A 19,778-nucleotide genomic window follows, 5' to 3' on the forward strand; every position below is an offset into this window, starting at 1 on the left:
GCAGGGGGAAGGGAATATCAACAAGGATCTGGTACAAATTAAAATTACTGTATTGGAGCATATAATTCACCAACAACATTTCCAGCCATGCAGAAAGACAGCAGAGCCTGAGAGCAGGCAAAGAGATGCCAGGAAGGAAAATAAAAAGAAAAGGAAAAACAGGAAAAAAAAAATCAGTTTTCTGAAAGAAAATACTGGGAAAGGTCAAATCCTGACAGATTCTGTGAGAAAAATCTGCAAAAGGCACAGGAACAACCACATGTCTTCTCAAAGACAGCAGGAGCAGGCAGCTTCCACCAGGCTGGAAGCAACCTAAGTATTACAAATGTTCAAAATAAGGCAACAGCAGAAAAACTAAATGCATTTTCCTATATTGATGTTCACCAGGAAGGAGCTCAGAGATACATAGGGGAAATCTCAACCTCATTAAGAGCTTTCTGCTCATAAATGAACAAAAGGAACAACGAATGACCAGGGCCAGGCAGGTCCCAGGAGCTCTCCCAGGTGAAACCGCTGCGTTATTCCATGTGTAAAGCCTTGCCTGGAACAGTAAGAACCAAAGTGGGTGATGCCAGCCCTTAGGAAGGACTCCAGGCCAGGCTCAGGCAACTGCTGGTACCTTTGCTGGCCAGGCTGAGCCAACCAACAGACATTAACCGGGGTGTACATCAGTTTTTATGCACACAGGAGGAGGGAGGGGATGACTCAGGTGTCTGGCAGAGGTGCCAGCAAGCACCTGATCCCTACAGGCAGATATTCCTCTGGTGCATGTCGGGAAACCTACTGCCATTATCCAGCAAGGCTCCTCAAGGGCTCCTCAGACAACTAAACTGGCATGAGATAGGAGGGATGGCGTTCCCATGGAAAAGGCAGGGATAAAAGGCGAGAACAATTAGTCAGTTCTCAACACAAACAAGAAAACTGCCATTGAGCCAACCTGCCCTGACTGTTGTCCCCTCCCTGCCTGGGTGTGCTCAGCACCTGTTTCTCTCTCCAAACTACCCCAGGAGTCTGCAAGGTAAAAGCAGGTCATGGGAACTCAAGACAGTGCAAGTCCCCAAAATCCAGAGCATGGCCTCCCGTGAACTCCTGCAGCACCAAACAGTGACTCATTCCTGCCCAGCTCACAGGGTGTGCAAAATGGAGCACCAAAAGATGGAGAGCAGCATCCTGGGGCTAAACCAGCTCCAAGGTCAGACTGCACACCCAAGCAGCAATGGGCAGTGTCAGAGTCCCTGGGTGGGACTGTCCCCAAGGCCACTGTGTGCAGGCAGTGGTGGGCAGGGACATGAGGTACAGCCACTGCAGGGCTGGCTGGGGCTGGTTCCAGGGATCTGCAATGCAGCACTGACTCCAGCCTTCACCAGGAGCTTCCCTGTGCTCTGCAAAGCAATTTACAGCATCTGCTCCCACCAAGCACAGGCTGTGCCCGCGGGAGCTCTCAGTGCTGCGAACGAGCAGCTCTCAGGAGGATGAGCCCAGCCAGAACCACGGCCAGCTGCTCACCCAGCACACCTCGGGGCACTGCTTCCTGCAAACCTCCCCAGGTGCCACGGCAGAGGGCTCTGGGAGCAAAAGGAACACGGCCACTGCTGCAGGTCTGGCAGCTGGGTCCCTCCAGGACACCCAGACTGGAGGAAATTAAGGTTTGTATAATGCATGAGGTACAATGCTCAGTGCAGGTATTTTTGTAACTCAATTACTCTGGAAAAAAATCTACCAGGGGAAAACCACCATTGGAACAGACCAGGACACTTCCCTGTCCAAATACACACTTTCACCTGCTTCTGGCTCTAAAAGTTCTGCTCATTTGGGGTTTCTGGGTTTGATCTGGTTTGGCATTTTATACTCAAGTTGGGCTCATGAAATCACACTTCAGTTCATGCCTCAAGGGCCAGGACAGGTCCCAGGGCAGCAGAGCTGAGTGACAGCACAGAGAGGCAGGTCCTAAACACATCCCTGCATTCCCAGAGTTCAGCACCACTGTGCCCTCCACCCTCAGCAGAGTTCACCTGGGGCAGGTATTTTATCTGAGTGGATCATTCAGTATCTCCTTTAACATTTTTTCCCATTTTTCAAACCCTCTCCTGCCTTGTGCTGCATGTGATACTCCCTTCCTGCAATTAATTACTCCTGTCTACAACCTACATCCTGAATTCTGGGAGAACCTCCCTAAAGCTGCACCAAAGCACAGAAACCAAACCTGTTAATTGGCTGCTTTGAATACAAAACCCTCCTGTGTGGGCTGAGCTGAAAAATTCATCTGTTTTCTGCCTTTCTCACAGAAGTAAAACCCAGAGTCAGGTTCTGTCAGCCACCCCAGAGCTGTAATTAGAGAATCCAACTTGTTGTGCCCACACTCGGGCTGCTTTTCCCTTTTGTCCTGGTGCATGAAAACCCTGAGAACAAGAGGGAGTTCTCCTGACTCTGCTCAGCACTCCCATATGATGTGACAGTGAAAAAATGCCCCGAGTAACCCAAGTAAATGACAAAAATGTTTTTGAAATAGTTCAAATATTCCAACTGTGTAATAGGAAGAACAACAAAACCAAAATAAACAAGAAGATCACAAAAAGGCCTGAAGTCCTTCATTAAAACAGTGATCCTGTTAGTTAAGCAGATGCAGTTCCCAAGGAAGAAATGCTTCAGAGAAACAGTCAGAATTATTTTAGCACCTCCCATTCTGAGAAAGAGCCACATTTAAAGTTTTAGACTCTAAAGACACAGGAGTTTAATAACTTCCCGTATTCACCCTCCCAAATCTGAAATGCCACTCCCCCTCCACCCAAACTTTGACAACAATTCCTTTGGGGTTCAAAGCTGCCAGAGCAGCAGCGACACTTACTGCCCAGACTGGAAGTCCTTCTCGTTCACCACAGCACAGTTGGTCAAGGACAGCTCGTCTGTGGGACATCTTGCTGCTTGCATAGGCTGGGAGAGAGAGACGGGGGAAAAAGTCAAACCAAATTCTGTTTTTCTTGTGCTAAGCCAAGCCTCAAGACTTCTGTCAATCCACAAAGCACAAAACAGGTCTCGTGAGTCCTGCCACACTCAGAGCCCATTGGTACCAACAAGCTCCTCTCCCTCTTCCAGGTTTCTCCCAACACTTCTGTTGGGACAGGTACTTCCATCTCAAAGCTCTGCGCCATGGGAGTACCCCGGATTTTCTACCCTACCTATAGAAAATCCTTTAAAATCCCCCAGGAACAGGCCTGCCAGGCAAATGCTGTACCCCTGCCAGTGAACCCTGGCGCTCATGAAGCTTCCCTGGGCGCTGCCATGAGGCAGCAGGTACCAGCATTCCCTGGAAGGTGTTTCTTGCACAGTAACAGGACACTGGGATATTCTGAAAGCTGCTAAGGGGAGCTGGAGCCAGAGCAGCTCCCCCACAGCCCTGGGCAACCCTATAGCACAGTGTGACCTTCCTGTTTCCCTGCCATCACCCAGAACACTGGGATGTGAGCACATCTATTCTGGATGTACACCTTCACACAGGGCAGTACTGAGGGTCCACAGGAAGGTTTAACCTCAGCCAGCTGCTGTCCAACCCCAGAATCCCTTTATATCACCTCTCAAAAGAAATATCACAGAATATCATGATGCAAATATTTTCAACTTTATAGGAAACATCCCAGATCCATAAAACACTGAAGAAAATTAAGTTAAACAGCCAGTTCGAGCCTATCACTAAAAAAAATTACTGCAACAAATTTGGTGGGGGGGTCCTCCTCCTTTCTTTTGTTTTTTAAATTCAAAGGACCAATCCTATTTCAATGGTCTGTTCATTTTTGTCCCTTCCACTATTACTCACGAATCAGCAGCTAAAAACCCAAATCCCAGCACTCCCATCCCCATCATGAGGCAGGATGGATCACACACAGGGAGCTCAGCAGAGGAACCTCAGCCCCATCCTGCACCTCCCTCAGCCCGTCTGCTTCTGCAGATTATTCCAGAAGACAATGGCTGAGCGATGAAGATTGGGAACAAAATGCCTCTAGAACTGGGGAGAAGGATGGCAAATGCAAGATGTTTCTACCCTTAGCTATGGACTGAATAAATTTAATTTGGGGAAAAGCTAAACTTGCCCACAGGGTGTCATTTTCAGAATTAAAGCACAACTACCTCTACCAGATACAAATTTACAGGCAGTGCAACAGGAACTATTTGACAGTGTCAACCCATTGCCAAAAGCAATCCAGGATGGATTTTTCTCTTAAGACACCCTTAAATCCCAGCACAAGTGCAGGAAACACACAGATCCCAACACACACATGCAGATCATTTCCCAAGGGTTATTGTCCTGCTCTGCCTTCCTCCCCCAGCCCCTCTGGGCCAAGGATCAGAGAAAATCCCTCCAGAGTGGCCTGCAGCCAGTCTGCCCCAGGGCTCACATCAACTTTTTATGTCACAATGGGATTTGTCTCAAGTCCTTGCTATTTAGAACAGGACCAATTCATTACTTCTGAATAATGCTCAACTGCCCTTGACGGATGTGACAGCACAAAAGGATTTCATTTACAGCCCTGAGACAGATTTATCTACCTGAACGTGAAGTGCAATAAGAGACTCAAATGTTCCTCTAATAAAATATACATCAGTGGATTTCTGAGGCCCACAGCCTGCCTGCTGAGCCTCACTGGCTTGAGCACCTCACACAAAATACTCATTTTATCACCTCTCCTCCCATCTGCAGGGAGAGTCTGGTGAAGGACATGCCCGGATAAAACGCATTAGGAGGGATATTTTTGGAGAAAACAGAGCATGGAGGTCCTGGATTAAACCCTTTTACAGCACTAGTCCTCAACTGCATTTTTAATCCTCAGTGACAAACTGCTTCCTACACCAAGCTGCCACTCTCCATTAGCATTCCTGGGCTCCCCTGCGGCATTCCTGGGCTCCCCTGCAGCATTCCTGGGCTCCTCTGCAGCATTTCTGGGCTCCCCTGCAACATTCCTGTGCTCCCCTGCAGCATTCCTGGGCTCTCCTGCAGCATTCCTGGGCTCCCCTGCAGCATTCCTGGGCTCCCCTGCAGCATTCCTGTCTGCAGCTGGGAACACTTTGCTTCAGGAAAAGCACAGACCCCACGGGATGCATTTCAAATCCAGCAAGCTCTGCAGGAGGATGGATGATGGCAGAGCACCCTTGGGTGTCTGACACGTGGAATAAGGTGATGCAGCATCAGCACCGACCGTGCCAGTCTTCCCAGGGCCCGGCTCATCCTCCTGCCAGGGTTCTGGCAGGAGCCCAGTTCTCCCTGGCAATGACCAGCATTTCAGATGGCAATTCTACTCCCAGCTCTCCAGCTCCTCAAGCTCCAAGACTCTGAAGCTCTTCAGCACACTATCAATATTCTGAACAGGTCTGAACATCAGACAGATGCATGAAAGGGGTGTCACTCCCAGGTGTGAGGTTCCACAGAAAGGGACATCTTGAAGAAATCTGGACATGGAAGAGGTGAGGATTAAACTGGAAAGCTCCCAGGCAGGAGGGAGGAACACACTGTTCTGGGGAGATGCAGGGGCTTCCTCTTCCCTGCCCTCCCCAGAAAGCTCAGATCCCACAAACTGCTGCTCACAAGGACATGGACAGGGCTGCTCCTGAGGAATTTTTCCTGTCATAAAAGCAGCAGTCCAGGCCTCTAACACATGGCTGGCATACGCCAGTGGGGGCACTGTTAGGAACACTTTAAGCTCTTGCATTTTGGTTCCAGCCTCCCAGGATACCAGCACCAGGACTCCTGGAACCTGCCCCTCTCCACTGTCCAACACCCACTGCCTGCACTCACACCTCAGCTCAGGGAATAGAGGCAGCAAGGTGAGTATTTCCAGGAAATCTCAAAGTATAGTTACACCAACTGATTTTGAGCAAGCTGGCAGGTTACTGGTGGCAACTGGGCAAGGCACAGGTCTAACAAAGCAGAGAGCAGCTCCTGCAGGTGACAGCAGATGCCACCTGCTGCAGTCCCCCTCGGGCTAACCCACATACACCCTCACAGGTTGCCATTATATCAGTGCCCACAATAAAGATAAATCAGCTTTAAAGAAGGCAAATTAGGCTTAAATTAGGCAAAAGAATCTTCCCTGCTTCAGGTATTGTGGTTTACAAAAGCAGTGAGTCCAAGGACAGAGAAGTCCCAGGGAGGTGCCTGCACACCTGAGGCAGTGCCTTCCTTCGAAAGCACCCCTGCTCCAGCATCAGCACCCACCATCAGCCTCCCAGCACCCACAATAAACCCAGCAGAGGCTGCTCCAACACTTCTCCTGTTTGCCAAGACAAAAACAAGCCCACATGATGCACTGATAAGTCTCACTCTGGGAGACAAAGGTGAAGGATCCCACCTTCGGGGTTGTGACAAAGCAGGAGCGTTGCCTCAACTGCTCCACTGCTGAGCTACTGCTCAGCAGGAAAACCCAGCCCCAGGAGGCTCAGTGACACTGGCATATTTTATTTTTACAAAGAAAAGCTGCCCCAAAGAACAAACAGCTTCATAATAGAAACAATCACCATGATATCTGATCTTTCAGAGATTTTTCCCAAAGCTCCATGGATTCCTGCTTTCCTCCACAAAAAATATGAAACTACCTCCTTCTCAGAATCACAGAATAGTTGGGGATGGAAGGGCCCTCTGGAGACCATCCAGTCCAACTCCCCTGCCAAGGCAGGGTCACCTGGAGTAGGTGACACAGGAATGTGCCCAGGTGGGTTTGGAATGTCTTCATGACCTCCCTGGGCAGCTGTTCCAGTGCTCTGCTACCTCCATGGAAAGAAGTTCTTCTCATGTTGAGGTGGAACTTGTTGTGTTTTAGTTTATGGCCATGCTCTCCCATGTTAGGAGAGCTCAGCCCAGAAGGCAATGCTGTTATTTGGATATTTTCATACACACATAAACCACATCTTTTGTGTTTTGTGAGCTGTGAATTCACCTCTTGTGAATCCTTTAGGCTGACAACAGAGAAAGCCAAGAAAAACCATGTTTCCCATCACTCAGACCCCGCTGCAGACAAGGTGGTAGTACATGACAGAAGTGCACTGTACCTGCCAGCTGTTACTGAGAAGAGCTAAAACACTGAGTGATAAGGCAGAGATGCTCTTCATTTGAAACAACTGAACTCCTTGCACTTCCTAATGCTGCCCAAGAGATCATGAAACAGCCTCTAAAGGCCAGGCAGGTTTTGTTCCGTGCACTGTTTCCATGTGGTTTGTACAAATACTGTAAAGTGTTGTATTTTAAAATTTTCCTTTGTGTAAAACACAGGCACAGACATCCCCAGGTGTGCAGAGATGGAACTTCTGTCACCCAGGAGTTGGCAGACAACTGTTAGAACATGAGACATCCCTGGGTACCAGACACCTTCATTTCCCCTGCAGAGCCTCCTGCCAGCTGCACACAGAGCGGGATCCCTGCTCCCAAAGGCATCCAAGCTTTTCTTTAACTGGTGGGCAGCAAAGTCACTCCAAGCCCAGACTCCATCACCCCGAGAGGGCAAGGAAGAACTCGTGCAGGTGCTGTTCCTGGGAAGCAGGGTCAGTCCAGCCTGCTGCAGGCTCTGTGGAACCAGGGCTGGCTTGAAGTCAAACACTCACCACTACAGGTCTGCAAATAAAATTGAGTTTGAGTGCTGAAAGGAAGAATTATGATGTTAAAGGAGCTTTGAAGATAAACAGGGACTGAGATGATGATTCACACACCCAACACATTACCCAGGACTATGCTCCTGATGGAAAGCAGACACACAGAGTGACACAGACTGTGCCTAAAGATCCGAGGGATCACAGGATCCCAGATGACCACAACACCTCTGGGCTGCACACAGGGGACAACCAGCAGCACCAGAGATGAACTGCAGAGCTGGGACAGCAATGGGAGGACACAAAACAAGCTCCTTGCACAGGGAGCCTGAGGACTGTGCTCTCTACATGCACATATACACCACAGGGCTGAGTAACAGCTCTGTACTAAAGGACAATAAAAATGGGTGTAAAGCAACAGTAATGCCTGCAAAGCTCCCAGAGGGCAGGTAAGAATGGAAGGAAGCTGCTCTGTGACAGCCCACAGTGGGAAACAGTAAAGACAAAACCAAAATTCCCCTAAAGAACAACTCAGTAGTATTTAAGAAAGGAATAACAAGGTATTGCCTCCATCAGAGACCAGACTCAGCAACAGGAGCTGTCCTAAATGCTGTGGTTCTAAAATGAAAAAAAAAAAAACACCCAAACTTAAAAAACTTAACTAAGGAAGCTTACTAGCTTGCAGAAGGTTTAGAGAAGGTTTTTCTGGACATCTTAAAAAAATATTGACTAAAGCTTCCCCAGCCATAAGAAGAGTTCAAACACCTACAAAGAGTGTTTGGAACAGCAGGCCTGGCCAGACAGGCCTTTCCAGACCTGCAGTTGCTGTGCTGGCAGGATAAGCTGCTGTCCCTGGAACGAGGAGCCCGACCCCCTGCTCAGGCCTGGCTGTTCCACCAGCTCCATCTGACCTCTATTTGCTTTGCTGAAAGCTTTTATTCTCTTCAGGAAGGAGCTTCGTTCTCTCACTAACAAGCTCATAAATACCAATTTTCTCCTCCTGATAAAGAGGAACACATTAGGAACGCTAAAAAATCTCAGAATTATTTACATTTTGTCAAAGCCAGGGACCTCTGAACGAGCCGACACCAAGGCAACCTCAATAGGGTCCAGAGGAGGAGGAGAGATGAGATCCATCCCCGATGCCCACGCCCCCTGGGACCCGCCCACGCCGTGAATCATCTCCCCGTGATCTGCCAGCAACACAAACCCAAACAGCTGAAAACAGGAGAGAGGGGAGAGCTCCCATCACCCCCTCCTGCATCACCCAGGGCTGGGAACGAAACGGAAACGTTCTTCCTGCGCTGTCTGTGCCTGTGGCACCGGAACATCCTCCCCTGGGAACAGAGCTCTGCCCCAGCACAGCAGGGCAGGGGGGGCAGCAGGAGACACCAGGCTCCTCATGGCCACTTTATCCACCACATACACCCCACACCTTCCCAGTTTCTCTGTGTGAGAGCAGCTCCCCCGTGGGCCTGGGCAGCAATCCGGAAATTACTTCTGTCCTGGCACTTGACACCCACTTTATCAGGGCAGCCACGAAAGGATATTGGTTCTCAGGGAGGCAGCTGCTGCTTCCCTGTTTGCAAAGCTCACATGAACTCAGATGTGCAAGGGCTGCTCTGTCACTGCAGCACTATTTAGCTGGTGCAGTGAGGAAGGTGCTCACACCTTTTGGAACTGGGCTCTGCTATCCTTTACTTGACAACGTTATCAGAAAGACAATTTACAGCTCCAAGCCAAAGGGTTCCAAGAGTTTGCCTGATTAACAGAGAAACAAGAGTGTAAAGGAGGGTTTCTACAAGCTACTGCTGTGGCAGAGCATCCCTAATCCAAACACACGGGTTGCTCTGCCCCAGGATGTCCTTCTCCAGCCCAGCTCTTTCCAACATGGTCAGCCAGTGGATCTCGGAAAATACACCTGTACCTGAGCTGCTGTGCCACGGAACCAGGGGGCTGTTCCCCCACAGCTCAGCCTGAACAGCAGCTCCACCTTCCCTTTAAGCAATAATGACCCAAGAGAGGTGCATTTGTAATTAACTCATCCATTTGTGGAGTGGATGTTGCCTCATGTTCCTTAAGCGAGCCAGGATGACCAACAATTTAATCACAGGGAATTGCTACTTGTTGTGTTTCATCTAAAGCTCTTAAAAAATGCCAAGGGAATGAACCCCCAGCAGCCACTGTAAGTGTCAGCCTGGGATGCAGGTCAGGACACCTCATGGATGCAAATTTCTTCTCATTTATTTAGCAAAGTTACCCAACAGCAACAAGGTTAAAAATATCCCTGTAAACTTGGAATGTGCCTTGTGAACACCCAGGCTGCTGCTGTCCCTGAGTATTTACAGCTCGCCCCAGCACTGAGCTCCCCAGGACTGACTGATGTACCAAACACACCCAGTCATGAGCAATTTGTGTTCAAGACGCAAAAGCTTGTAAATATTTCTGTATTTTCTACAGACAAAGCACATGACACAACTCCAGGGCAGCAATTACTCCAGATCTTTTAATAGAAGGTCACTGCTTTATTGTACCCCAGGAGACCAGAGAGACGTGGTAAATCTCTTTGTGCTGCAAACCTTTGCCCTCCCTGGAGGGAGGCTCTGCCAGCATGGGAAGGACCACAGCAGTGGGCAGCAGTGCCTGAGGAATCAGATCCAGCCTGGGTTTTACGAGCAGGACCAGGAGCAGTTGGCTCAAACACAGTTACAGGGCACTCCATCGGAAGCTTCTCCACCAATTTTAGCAACTGTGTTCCTTGTTTGAATGCTTCTGTTCACAGACCTTCTCCAACACAGCTCTCCAACTCCTGGAGAGCAAAAAAACCTCCTGAAAATGGTCAATATGGGAACTTTGTCACTAAATTCTGGTCTCTGCCCTGATGCCTCCTGAGAGCATCATGCAGAACCTCGTACTGGCAAAACCAAGGTCACTGTCCCTGCTCAGGGCTGTCACTGCTCCAGCTCTCCCTAAAGCTCATCCCCTCTCACACCTGGACACAGCCACCACCTCCTGGATCAAAAAAAGATCCCAGCATGACCAGAGGACCTACATTTTAGTTTTCATGTAAACAAAGGAATCAATGATGATTTCATTGCACTGAAACTATGTCCTGCCTGGTGGGTATTGCAGTACAGTAGAATATATAAAACAGTCACTACTTTCCAGGTACTGGTTCTCTGTAGACTCAAACAGATCTGATTTTATGGCAGAGGTTCCCCCAAATTCATAGTCAGGGCTTCTCCTGAGCCACAGGGTCTTGTCCTGAATGACCTTTGTGCTCTGAGGCACAGGACACAGAACAGGAGAGGAAGAGAGAAGACCTTGCAGTGCTATGGGGGAAAATAAAGGTAAAAAAGTAATACTTAAGAAATTCCCACTTGAAATGATCCTCAAAAGGATTCTCTGATTTCTTACAGATTTTTTTCTCTACTAAGAAAAAATCTGAACTAAATTTAATTATTCTGGCCTGTCCTCATAAGTAAAGAGGTACCAGCACCCCCAAAACTGGGGATGGGGAGGCAGAATAGACATCTCCCTACTGCACTGACTTTTTAAGCACAAGCTGTGGACACGCTGCTTCTGCAAGACCAACACAGGCAACAAATTAATCAGAGATGACAGGGTCAGATATCCTGTTCCCAGTGACATTCACATGGTCACAGTTATCAGCATTTTATTTTAAATAATTTTAGATTTTTTAAATTCTAATAATCTATGTGATTCTATTCTAATTCAGCAAGGGCTTTCCAAAGGCAGGAGCCCTGCAAGAAGGTCACAAGTCCATTTGAGATGATTTCACAAGACAGGTACGAGGTTGCAGAAGTGATCTCAGAAACAGAGACCGAGATTGAGTTATCTCCCATTTCCCTAAGACATTGCTACAAATCTATTTCTTCATATTACACATTAGGAAACACTAAAAAAAGCTAAGTGATGCTGGCAGGCTCAGTACAGGCTGCGAGAAGGAACCAAGTTGATTCACAAACGTTTCTCCAGTTGCCTGACGACGCCTGCAGCTCTGAGGGCTGCTTCCATATGTTATCAGAAACCAGACATTACAGCTTTAACCCATAAACATAAACCCCAACCCTCATCATTTCAAAGTCTCTACCAAGCTATCCAAGCTAAAACTGTACCGTTTGGGTTTTAAACACTTTGAAATAATTTAAGCAAACGATAAGCCAAATGTTATTTATTGTATAGTGCTGGTTCAGGTATATTATATATATTAGAAGTTAGGAAGGAATTCCTCCCTGTGAGGGTGGGGAGGCCCTGGCACAGGTTGCCCAGAGAAGCTGTGGCTGCCCCATCCCTGGAAGTGCCCAAGGCCAGGTTGGACGGGGCTTGGAGCAACCTGGGACAGTGGAAGGTGTCCCTGCCCATGGAATGGATGGGCTTTAAGGTCCTTCCAACCCAAACCATTCCATGATTCTGTGATGACTGCAGGAGCACAGGAGAGCAGGGTTAGCCCAGCAATGCCTTCAGGAGCCTGGAACACCGAGGGACATGGTCTGTCCTTCACTGCCTTCCCTCTAATAGTTGATATCAACAGATCTCAGGAACCCCTTCTGCTCAGTCGCAGGCTCTCCAGAGGAGCTACAGCCCTGCTCTGCAGGGTGAGGCAACACCCAGTAGGGAAAGCAAAACCATTTCCAACCCAGTGCAATGGGAATATGAGAAGAAAATAGGGCAGTGTGTGCCATGACTGGGCTAAAGGCAACACCGCTCCAAACGAGCCATAAAGAGCAGAGAAAGGAAATTGGAAGTGTTAAACTGATGATACCCTATAAACCAGCCACTATTTCTAGTCCTCATGAACTGTTACACAAGTTCAGCTATCGCAGATCTGACATTTGTTAAAGGAAACCACGGCAGTGTCTCTGCTGGGGGATGCACACTGCACAGGAGTGCTCAGCACACACAGCTGCCCCGGGGAGCAGCAGCCCTGCCCCATCTGCCAGAGGGACCTGCACCACAGGGATCCCTGTCCCACACCAGCCTCCTGCTGGATCCACAGCCTGACACTGGCTGGAACCAGGCACAGAAGTCATCTGGCCTTTTCACGTCCCTCTGGGAACTAATTTCTAACGAGGTTCAAATCAATCAGTTACAGACAGTACCAGTGAACTTCCAGGGGTCCAGTTGGTACAAGGGATCAGTAATCAACCACAGACACAGCAGCTTCCCAACGTTCCCTCTCCTGCAGCAGATTCTGGCTGATGCCCTGGCAAGCCTCCCTGCTCTGCCTGTGTGCCTAATGATTCCCATGCAGAGAGATCCAGAATAATTATTACAGAAACAGCCATTATTTCTAATCATCATAAACTGTTTTTCCTGTAAACTTCAATCACTGCTAATCACCGTCTCTTCCTTGCCATGGAGAAACCCAGAGCAATTAGGGGAGCAGAGCAACACACCTGAAACAGCACCACAATTAATCACATTTGGCTTATCACTCCCCTAAATTATTCCAAATGTTACTGCAAGTTTAAATATTTTGTCTCTCTGGTACATGAGGAGAGCCATTCATTTCTCCCTGTGAAAGTGTACGTGCACAAATGGAACACCCCAGTCCAGTAAAAGGGATTAAGCTCTAAATCACATTTGCAAGACAGATTTGCAGGGCAGGAGGAGTCACTGAAGCTCCTGAACAGGTTCAAGCACCTGTTAGAAATGCTGACAACAGAAGAGCATCAGTGTTCCAGCATCAGCCTCACCTGTTGTGCACAGAGATCTCACACACCCCCACCCTCCCACCACCTGTTCCTTATTTACACACAGCTCCAGGGGCACATCCGAAGGGATGCTGCTGCCTGCTCTCCCTGACTCCTCACCCTTCCCAGGGGCCAGCTGGAGGGAGCAGGCAACTCCTCTGGTTGTTAAAGCCAACAGCTTTAACATTCCAAAGGATCAGATCCAGCTCAGAGAATGAGATGGAAAATTCAGGTTAAGAACTCTCTTCCCGGTGTTAAATAACCTGATAATTCTGCAACAACTGCATCTGTAGGTAAATCAAGAAAACACTGAATAGCAAGAAGCTTCCTGGTAACACAAGCAGAGCATCACCCATCAAACTGCCACATTAGGAGGCAAGTGAACACCAATCTTTCCCTTAAATCTGCATAAATCCCTCTTTCCTCCACCAGTCTTCCAAGCTGGCCAAATAAAGGCACATTTTCTCAGGTTTTTAGTAGCACCAAAGCTCATAGCAGCAGGAAAAGTTGAGGCTGATCCTTCTCCTTCCTCCCCACACCCCCAGTCACCAGTCCCAGCACTCAGTACATGAAGACTCCTGAACCCACCCAGAGAGTGTTCTCTGGTGCCACAGCACGGCTGGGAGGGCTGGGGGAGCAGGGCAAGGCAGCACCACTGCAGCCAGCCTGCTCTGGGCTTCAGGGACTCTCAGAACCGTGTGCAGTGTGGCTTAAATGATCTGACCACTGACCAGAGCTCTGGGTGCCCACTGGGGCCACACAAAGCTAAAAAAAGCACTCAGGGCACACACATTTCCCTGGGCTGGTGCAAAGGATGAGACAAAGAAAAAAGTGCAAGTGAAAAAGTGAGACCAGGAATGTGGAGTAGGGACAGAAGAGAAGCTCTTAACAAGAGACAGACCACAAAACATGTTTTTTTCCCCAATTACTCAGCACATTTCAGGGGTGGCTCTGGAGCACCTGTGATGCACAGCACATCCCAGGCCACACTTCTCACCCCTGCTCTGCACCACAGCCCTGCACCAGCTGCCCTCCATCCATCACCCAAACACGGCACAAAAACACTTGGGAAAACGATTCTCCAAGATTTCCATCACTGAATTATTTGGCCAAGAGACAAGATTCCAGCTGGAGGCAGACACCAATGAAAAATGTGACTTTCCCAAGCTGATATCCAGCAAAGCATGACTGAGCTCCTGGCAAAGGGCAGAGCAATCCAAACACATCCTGCAGCACCTGGACACCTGCAACAGAGGGGATGGACAGGGCACCACAGGAAGGGATTTCACAGACAAGGCTGGGCCTTCACATTTTAAGGCCCCTCTGGCCACTTGCTGATGTGATCTGTAACCAATAAGGGATTTTTTTAGTTTTTAAATAAATACAGAACAAAACTACTGCACAACCCTTGAGGTGTTTTCACCCAACACAATGTGGACCCACATCATAGAACTGTGCCTGCCTGGTCCCCACAGGGCAGAGGAGCAAATCTCCCCATATCCCACAGCACCCAGGGGTCACTAGGGCCTCACAGCACCCTCGGGGCACCCCAGAATCCATCCACACACCCCATCCTCACAAAGGCTCCTCAAGGAATTCCACAACCCTGCCCCACATCCCAGAGCACCAAGGGGTCACACAGCCCCCTCACAGCATCCCTAGAGGCCCCTGCCCCACAGCCCACAGGGAGAGGGGTCACCACAGCCCCAGAGCATGCCAGGGCACCCTAAATCCTGAGAGCAGCACCCAGACACCACAAGGGCTTCACTGCACTCTCGGGGGACCCCACGATCCTGCCCCACACCCCCTTAGGAAAGGGGTCACCCCAAGCTCAGGGTGCCCCGAGGAAGCCCTAAACACTCACCCCACAGCACCCAGGGGTTACCAGAAACTCACAGCACCCCAGAACACCCCAGAATCCTGCCCTGCATCCCACAGGGCCACTGCAACCGCACGGCACCCTCAGGGAACCCTAAATCCTGCCTCATGCACACAGGGACAGGGGTCACCCTGGTCCCACAGTGCTCCCGAGGGATCCCCCCGGTCCAGTGCCCACACCCCACATCCGCAAGGGGCCACCCCGACCTCGCAGCAGCCCTGGGGGACCCCAAACCCTGCCCCAGGGAGAGGGGTGACCGCTGAGGGAACCCACAGCCCTGTCCCACACGCCACATCACCAAAGGGCCACCCACCTCAGCCTCATGGGAAAACACAGCGACAGGGGTCACATCACCCCGAGCCCCCCATACGGCCAAGGGGGTCCCCACGCCCTCAGAGGACCCTCAGAGCCCCCCACACCGCCGAGGGGAAGGGTCGCCACAGCCGCACAGCACCCCCAGGGGACCCGGCGGGGCCGAGCGGCCACGCGGCAGCAGGGCTGCGATAAGCCCCCGGAGCCGCAGGGGAGGAGGAGCGCGGCAGGGGCGCGGGGCCGGTCCGGTCCGTGCCCCTCACACTCACCCGCCCCGCCATGTTGCCGCAGCGCCGACCGAGGGCCCTCCCCGCGGCCGCCAGGGGGCGGTGCAGCGCAGGCGCGCGGGGCGGAGGGGCGGGGCCACGGGGAAGAGGTCGCGCCATCTGCGCGGTCGACAGTCTTCCATTGGCTGCTTGGCCCGTCGCTCACAGTGACTGACAGCAGTGCCTTCACATTGGGCTGGCGGCGCGGGGCGGGGCGTGCTGCCATCATGAGTCAGCGGGAGCGCTGAGGGGATTGGTCGGTGGGGCGGGGTGGGCGGGGCCGCGGAGAGTGGGCGGGGCCTTGGGCTCCCGGGAGTTTCGCGTGGGACCGGGATGGGATCGGGGTGGGGACGTGGGATGGGGCTGGTATAGGGCACGGGATGGGACATGGGATGGGAACGGGATTGGACACTGAATGGGATAAGGATGGGACCGAGATGGGGCACGGGATGGGATACGAGTGTGCCCGAACGGATGGCAATCTGGAGGGGCCACGGTGGGGCCAGGTTGGTCCTGATCCCTGTCCCGATCCGTGTCCCGGACCCGTTCCGCGAGCAGCGCGGTGACGGGATGGGCCGAGCCCCGCGGTGTGAGGGTGAGTGGGGCTGGGCTGCCAGGCAGCCCCTACTTTAGTTCTTTAAATTCTTTAATTTTGTTTTAATTTAATTTTACTTATTTTTAATAATCATTATTATTTATAATATATAAATAGTGTGATTTACTATATTAATGGCATTAATACATTTTATCATATAATACATAATATAATATATAATATATAATATATAATATATAATATATAATATATAATATATAATATATAATATATAATATATAATATATAATATATAATATATAATATTAGGTTGTCCCCCCATGTTCCTCAAAATTATCATCTCGCTCCATGAGGATCAGCACAGGCAAGTCAGTTATGGCAATGCACTTTCTGAGCCCTTTCTAATAACTAATGGTGTGAGACAAGGTTGCATTCTCGCACCAACTCTAATCACAATCTTTTTCAGCAGGATGCTCCAAAGGGCCATGGCAGACCTCGAGGATCAGGACGGGATCCACATTCGATACCGTACTGATGGAAGCCTTTTCAACCTAAGGCAACTGAAGGCCCACACTAAGACCTTAAACCATCTTGTCCAGGAGCTGCTTTATGCTGATGACGCCGCCCTTGCTGCCCACACAGAAGCAGCTCTGCAGCGTTTAACATCCTGCCTGAGGCTGCTGAGCTCTTTGGGCTGGAACTCAGTTTAAAGAAGACAGAGGTTCTCTATCAACCTGCACCTCAGGAAGTCTTCCATCATCCCCAAATCACCATTGGCCAATCAGAGCTCAAATCAGTCCAGCAGTTTAATTACCTAGGCAGCCTCATCTCCTCGGACGGTAAGATTGATGGAGAGATAGACAACAGGTTGGCAAAGGCATATAGTGCTTTTGGAAAACTCCATAAAAGAGTTTGGCGAAATAAACACCTGAAGAAAAGTACCAAGATCAGTGTTTACAGAGCCATTGTGCTGTCTACTCTCTCATATGGATCCGAATCATGGGTCATCTACTGCCACCACCTGCGACTCCTGGAACGCTTCCATCAGCGCTGCCTCCGTACAATCCTAAACATCCACTGGTCAGATTATGTGACCAACACATCTGTTCTAGAACAAGCAGCAGTCACAAGCATTGAGGCCATGTTGCTGAGAACACAGGTGTGCTGGGCAGGGCACGTCTCCAGGATGAAGGACCAACCACCCCCTCCCTAAGATCTTGCTCTATGGTGAACTTGCCACCGGCTGCCGCAAGAGAGGAGCCCCGAAGAGGAGATACAAGGACTCCCTGAAACAACATCTCAACCTTGGCCATACTGATCACCATAACTGGTCTACTCTGGCCTCCAACCAGGAGGTCTGAAGACACACCATCTGTAACACTGCTGATGCCTTTGAGAACGCACACAGGATCACCCTTGAGGAGAAAAGGCAACACAGAAAGAATCGTGCCCTGCAGAATTTACCATCTAAGGAGTCTTTCTGCTGTGCCTTTTGCAATCGGATGTGTCTATCTCGTATTGGCCTTTTTAGCCACCAGCATGCTTGTGACAAACGTCGGTAGAGACCTTTCCCAAATCTTCGTTTGCAAAGCCCAGCCATGATATTTTATCATATAATATATATTACATATTTTATATTTTTATAATTATATAAAATATATATTACATATATCTTTATATAATTATATATAATATAGTTATATAACTCTAATGATTTAATAATGTTACCTTTTAATAATTTTTATTGTTCTAATTTAATTCTGTTTTAATTTAATTCTTAATCTGGCTTTAATTCTGTTTCTGCTCCAAAGAGGCCGTGCAGCAGCTGCTGTAAATGAGGTGCCATGGCCTCTTCCAACGGCACATCCAATGGCTTAACTGCTTTCCTGGCAGTCCTGTCTGAGCACAGACTGTGGGTATCCAGCCAAACTTCGGGATGTGGATCCATGTGGGACCTGCTCCTGGGATTCAGCTGGAATAGTGCTTCACTCCAGAGCAGCAGATCCTCCTGCAGACACTGGTGCTGAGAGGTGGAAATGGCTCAGTCAGGGAGCTTGTCCCCCTGGGTGATGTTGAGCCAGAGACTGAAACCCCAGCAGTGCTCTGCGGTTGCACTTGGAGGGAGGAGGTGGCAAAAGCTCCCACTCCAAAGCTCAGGGCTGTCAGCAAAGCCAAGCCCAGCAGCCTGGGATCAACCCAGGGAGCTTTAGTGCCTTAGCAGCCTCTTCCAGCAGCTTCCTGGGGGGGGCTGACAGCAGGATAAAATATTAATACTGACTGTAACTGCTGGTTTGCTGCCTAGAACAGGTACCAGAGTCAGCTGTGATCCGGAGGGGAATGCCAAGTCCATGGAGAACTGGCACTGGGGGCACTTTAACACAGAGGGACAGGTGCCTCAGGCCATGGATGTACCTCAGTGCAGAGCACAGGCCTCGGGGATAAAGAAGTGGGGTCGGTGCCTAAATCTGCTGTGGGCTGAGCCAAGCAATGCAAGGATTGTTTTCTCTGTGTGCTGACACCACATTTTCCTCTGCAGCTGGAAAGGTGTCCAGCCAGGAGGTCATCCCTGGCAGAGGCTCTGTTCTCAGCTGTGTGGCCTTGAAGGAGTCTCATGCAGTAAGAAATGCAGGAAATGCAGCGTAGGAATTTGAAGGGAAATAGCTGAGGGGGACAGCGAGGCAGTGGCTGTGCTTCCCCACGTTTCACCATTTCAAAAGGGGGAGAAAATCAAAGTAAAGCTCCCCAAACCAAGCACAAAGGTAACACTGGCTCCTCTGCAGACCTGGGATGAAGGGGACTCCAGATCAACCCTCCCTGCTCCTGAGCCAGCCCCAAAGCCCAGCCCCAAATCCCTCCCCCACAGCCCTGTCCCACAGCCCCAAATCCCTGCCCCAGAGCCAGCCCTTCCCCAGGGCAGGGAGCGAGGGATAGAACTGTGGTCTGGCACACACCATGGAACCAAGACATTCCCTGCTGACCCCCCATCTCCTGGAGTGAATCCCCTGCTTCCAGCAGACACATCTGTGTCTGGAGTCCCTGGGTGGGTTTAGGAAGGGGCTGGGCAGACCTGGACCCTCAGGCTCACCCCACTGCTCTCCCCACAACCACGTGGGCTGGCAGCACACACTGAGGATGTGAGAGATGGATCACAGCACACAAGACCACAATTCATAAAATAACATCTGGCCCTATGGGCATGTACTGCCTTCAGCAGCCCAGGCAGGGTTGGCAGCAAAAGTGCTGTCCTCAGAGTCCATAAAAACAGTTTGAGGGGTGCAAACTAAAATAGCTTGAGAAGTGAAAACAAGTAGGGTTTGGCTTCAGGGCTTTTGGGTTTTCCTCAGTCCTTTTCAGTGAGAACAGAGATGTTCATGCACTTGGCAGAGCATCTAAACCAGCAGCCATGAGGAGAAGAATAAAGAAACACGAGTTGTGATGCAGTGACCCCTCTGCTTGTCCTGGCTCCCTCTGCCAGCAGC

At 50.1% G+C, this 19,778-nt stretch overlaps 1 protein-coding gene and 1 long non-coding RNA gene across 4 annotated transcripts in view; one reads left to right on the top strand and one right to left on the bottom strand.

The window, feature by feature from the left end:
* Nucleotides 1–15,842, bottom strand: part of NSF (N-ethylmaleimide sensitive factor, vesicle fusing ATPase) — a 68,707-nt gene extending 52,865 nt beyond the window's left edge. For 2 of the 3 annotated variants that reach the window (XM_064636833.1, XM_064636834.1), the window contains exons 1-2: nt 15,747–15,842; nt 2,846–2,931 (exon numbers count right to left, since the gene is read on the bottom strand). In XM_064636833.1, the coding sequence (XP_064492903.1) occupies nt 2,846–2,931; nt 15,747–15,758 (98 nt within the window). In that variant the 5' untranslated portion in view covers nt 15,759–15,842. Of the gene's footprint in view, nt 1–2,845; nt 2,932–15,746 lie in introns of those variants that run through there. The other variant, XM_064636835.1, reaches the window with a different exon arrangement.
* Nucleotides 15,843–16,058: 216 nt separating this feature from the next.
* Nucleotides 16,059–18,080, top strand: LOC135402918 (uncharacterized). The gene is made up of 2 exons (XR_010425266.1): nt 16,059–16,338; nt 16,769–18,080. It is a non-coding gene; the product is annotated as an uncharacterized LOC135402918 (long non-coding RNA).
* The last annotated feature ends 1,698 nt before the right edge of the window (nt 18,081–19,778 follow it).

Source organism: Pseudopipra pipra, chromosome 26 (assembly GCF_036250125.1).
Source record: "Pseudopipra pipra isolate bDixPip1 chromosome 26, bDixPip1.hap1, whole genome shotgun sequence".
Classification (NCBI taxonomy): Eukaryota; Metazoa; Chordata; class Aves; order Passeriformes; family Pipridae; genus Pseudopipra; species Pseudopipra pipra.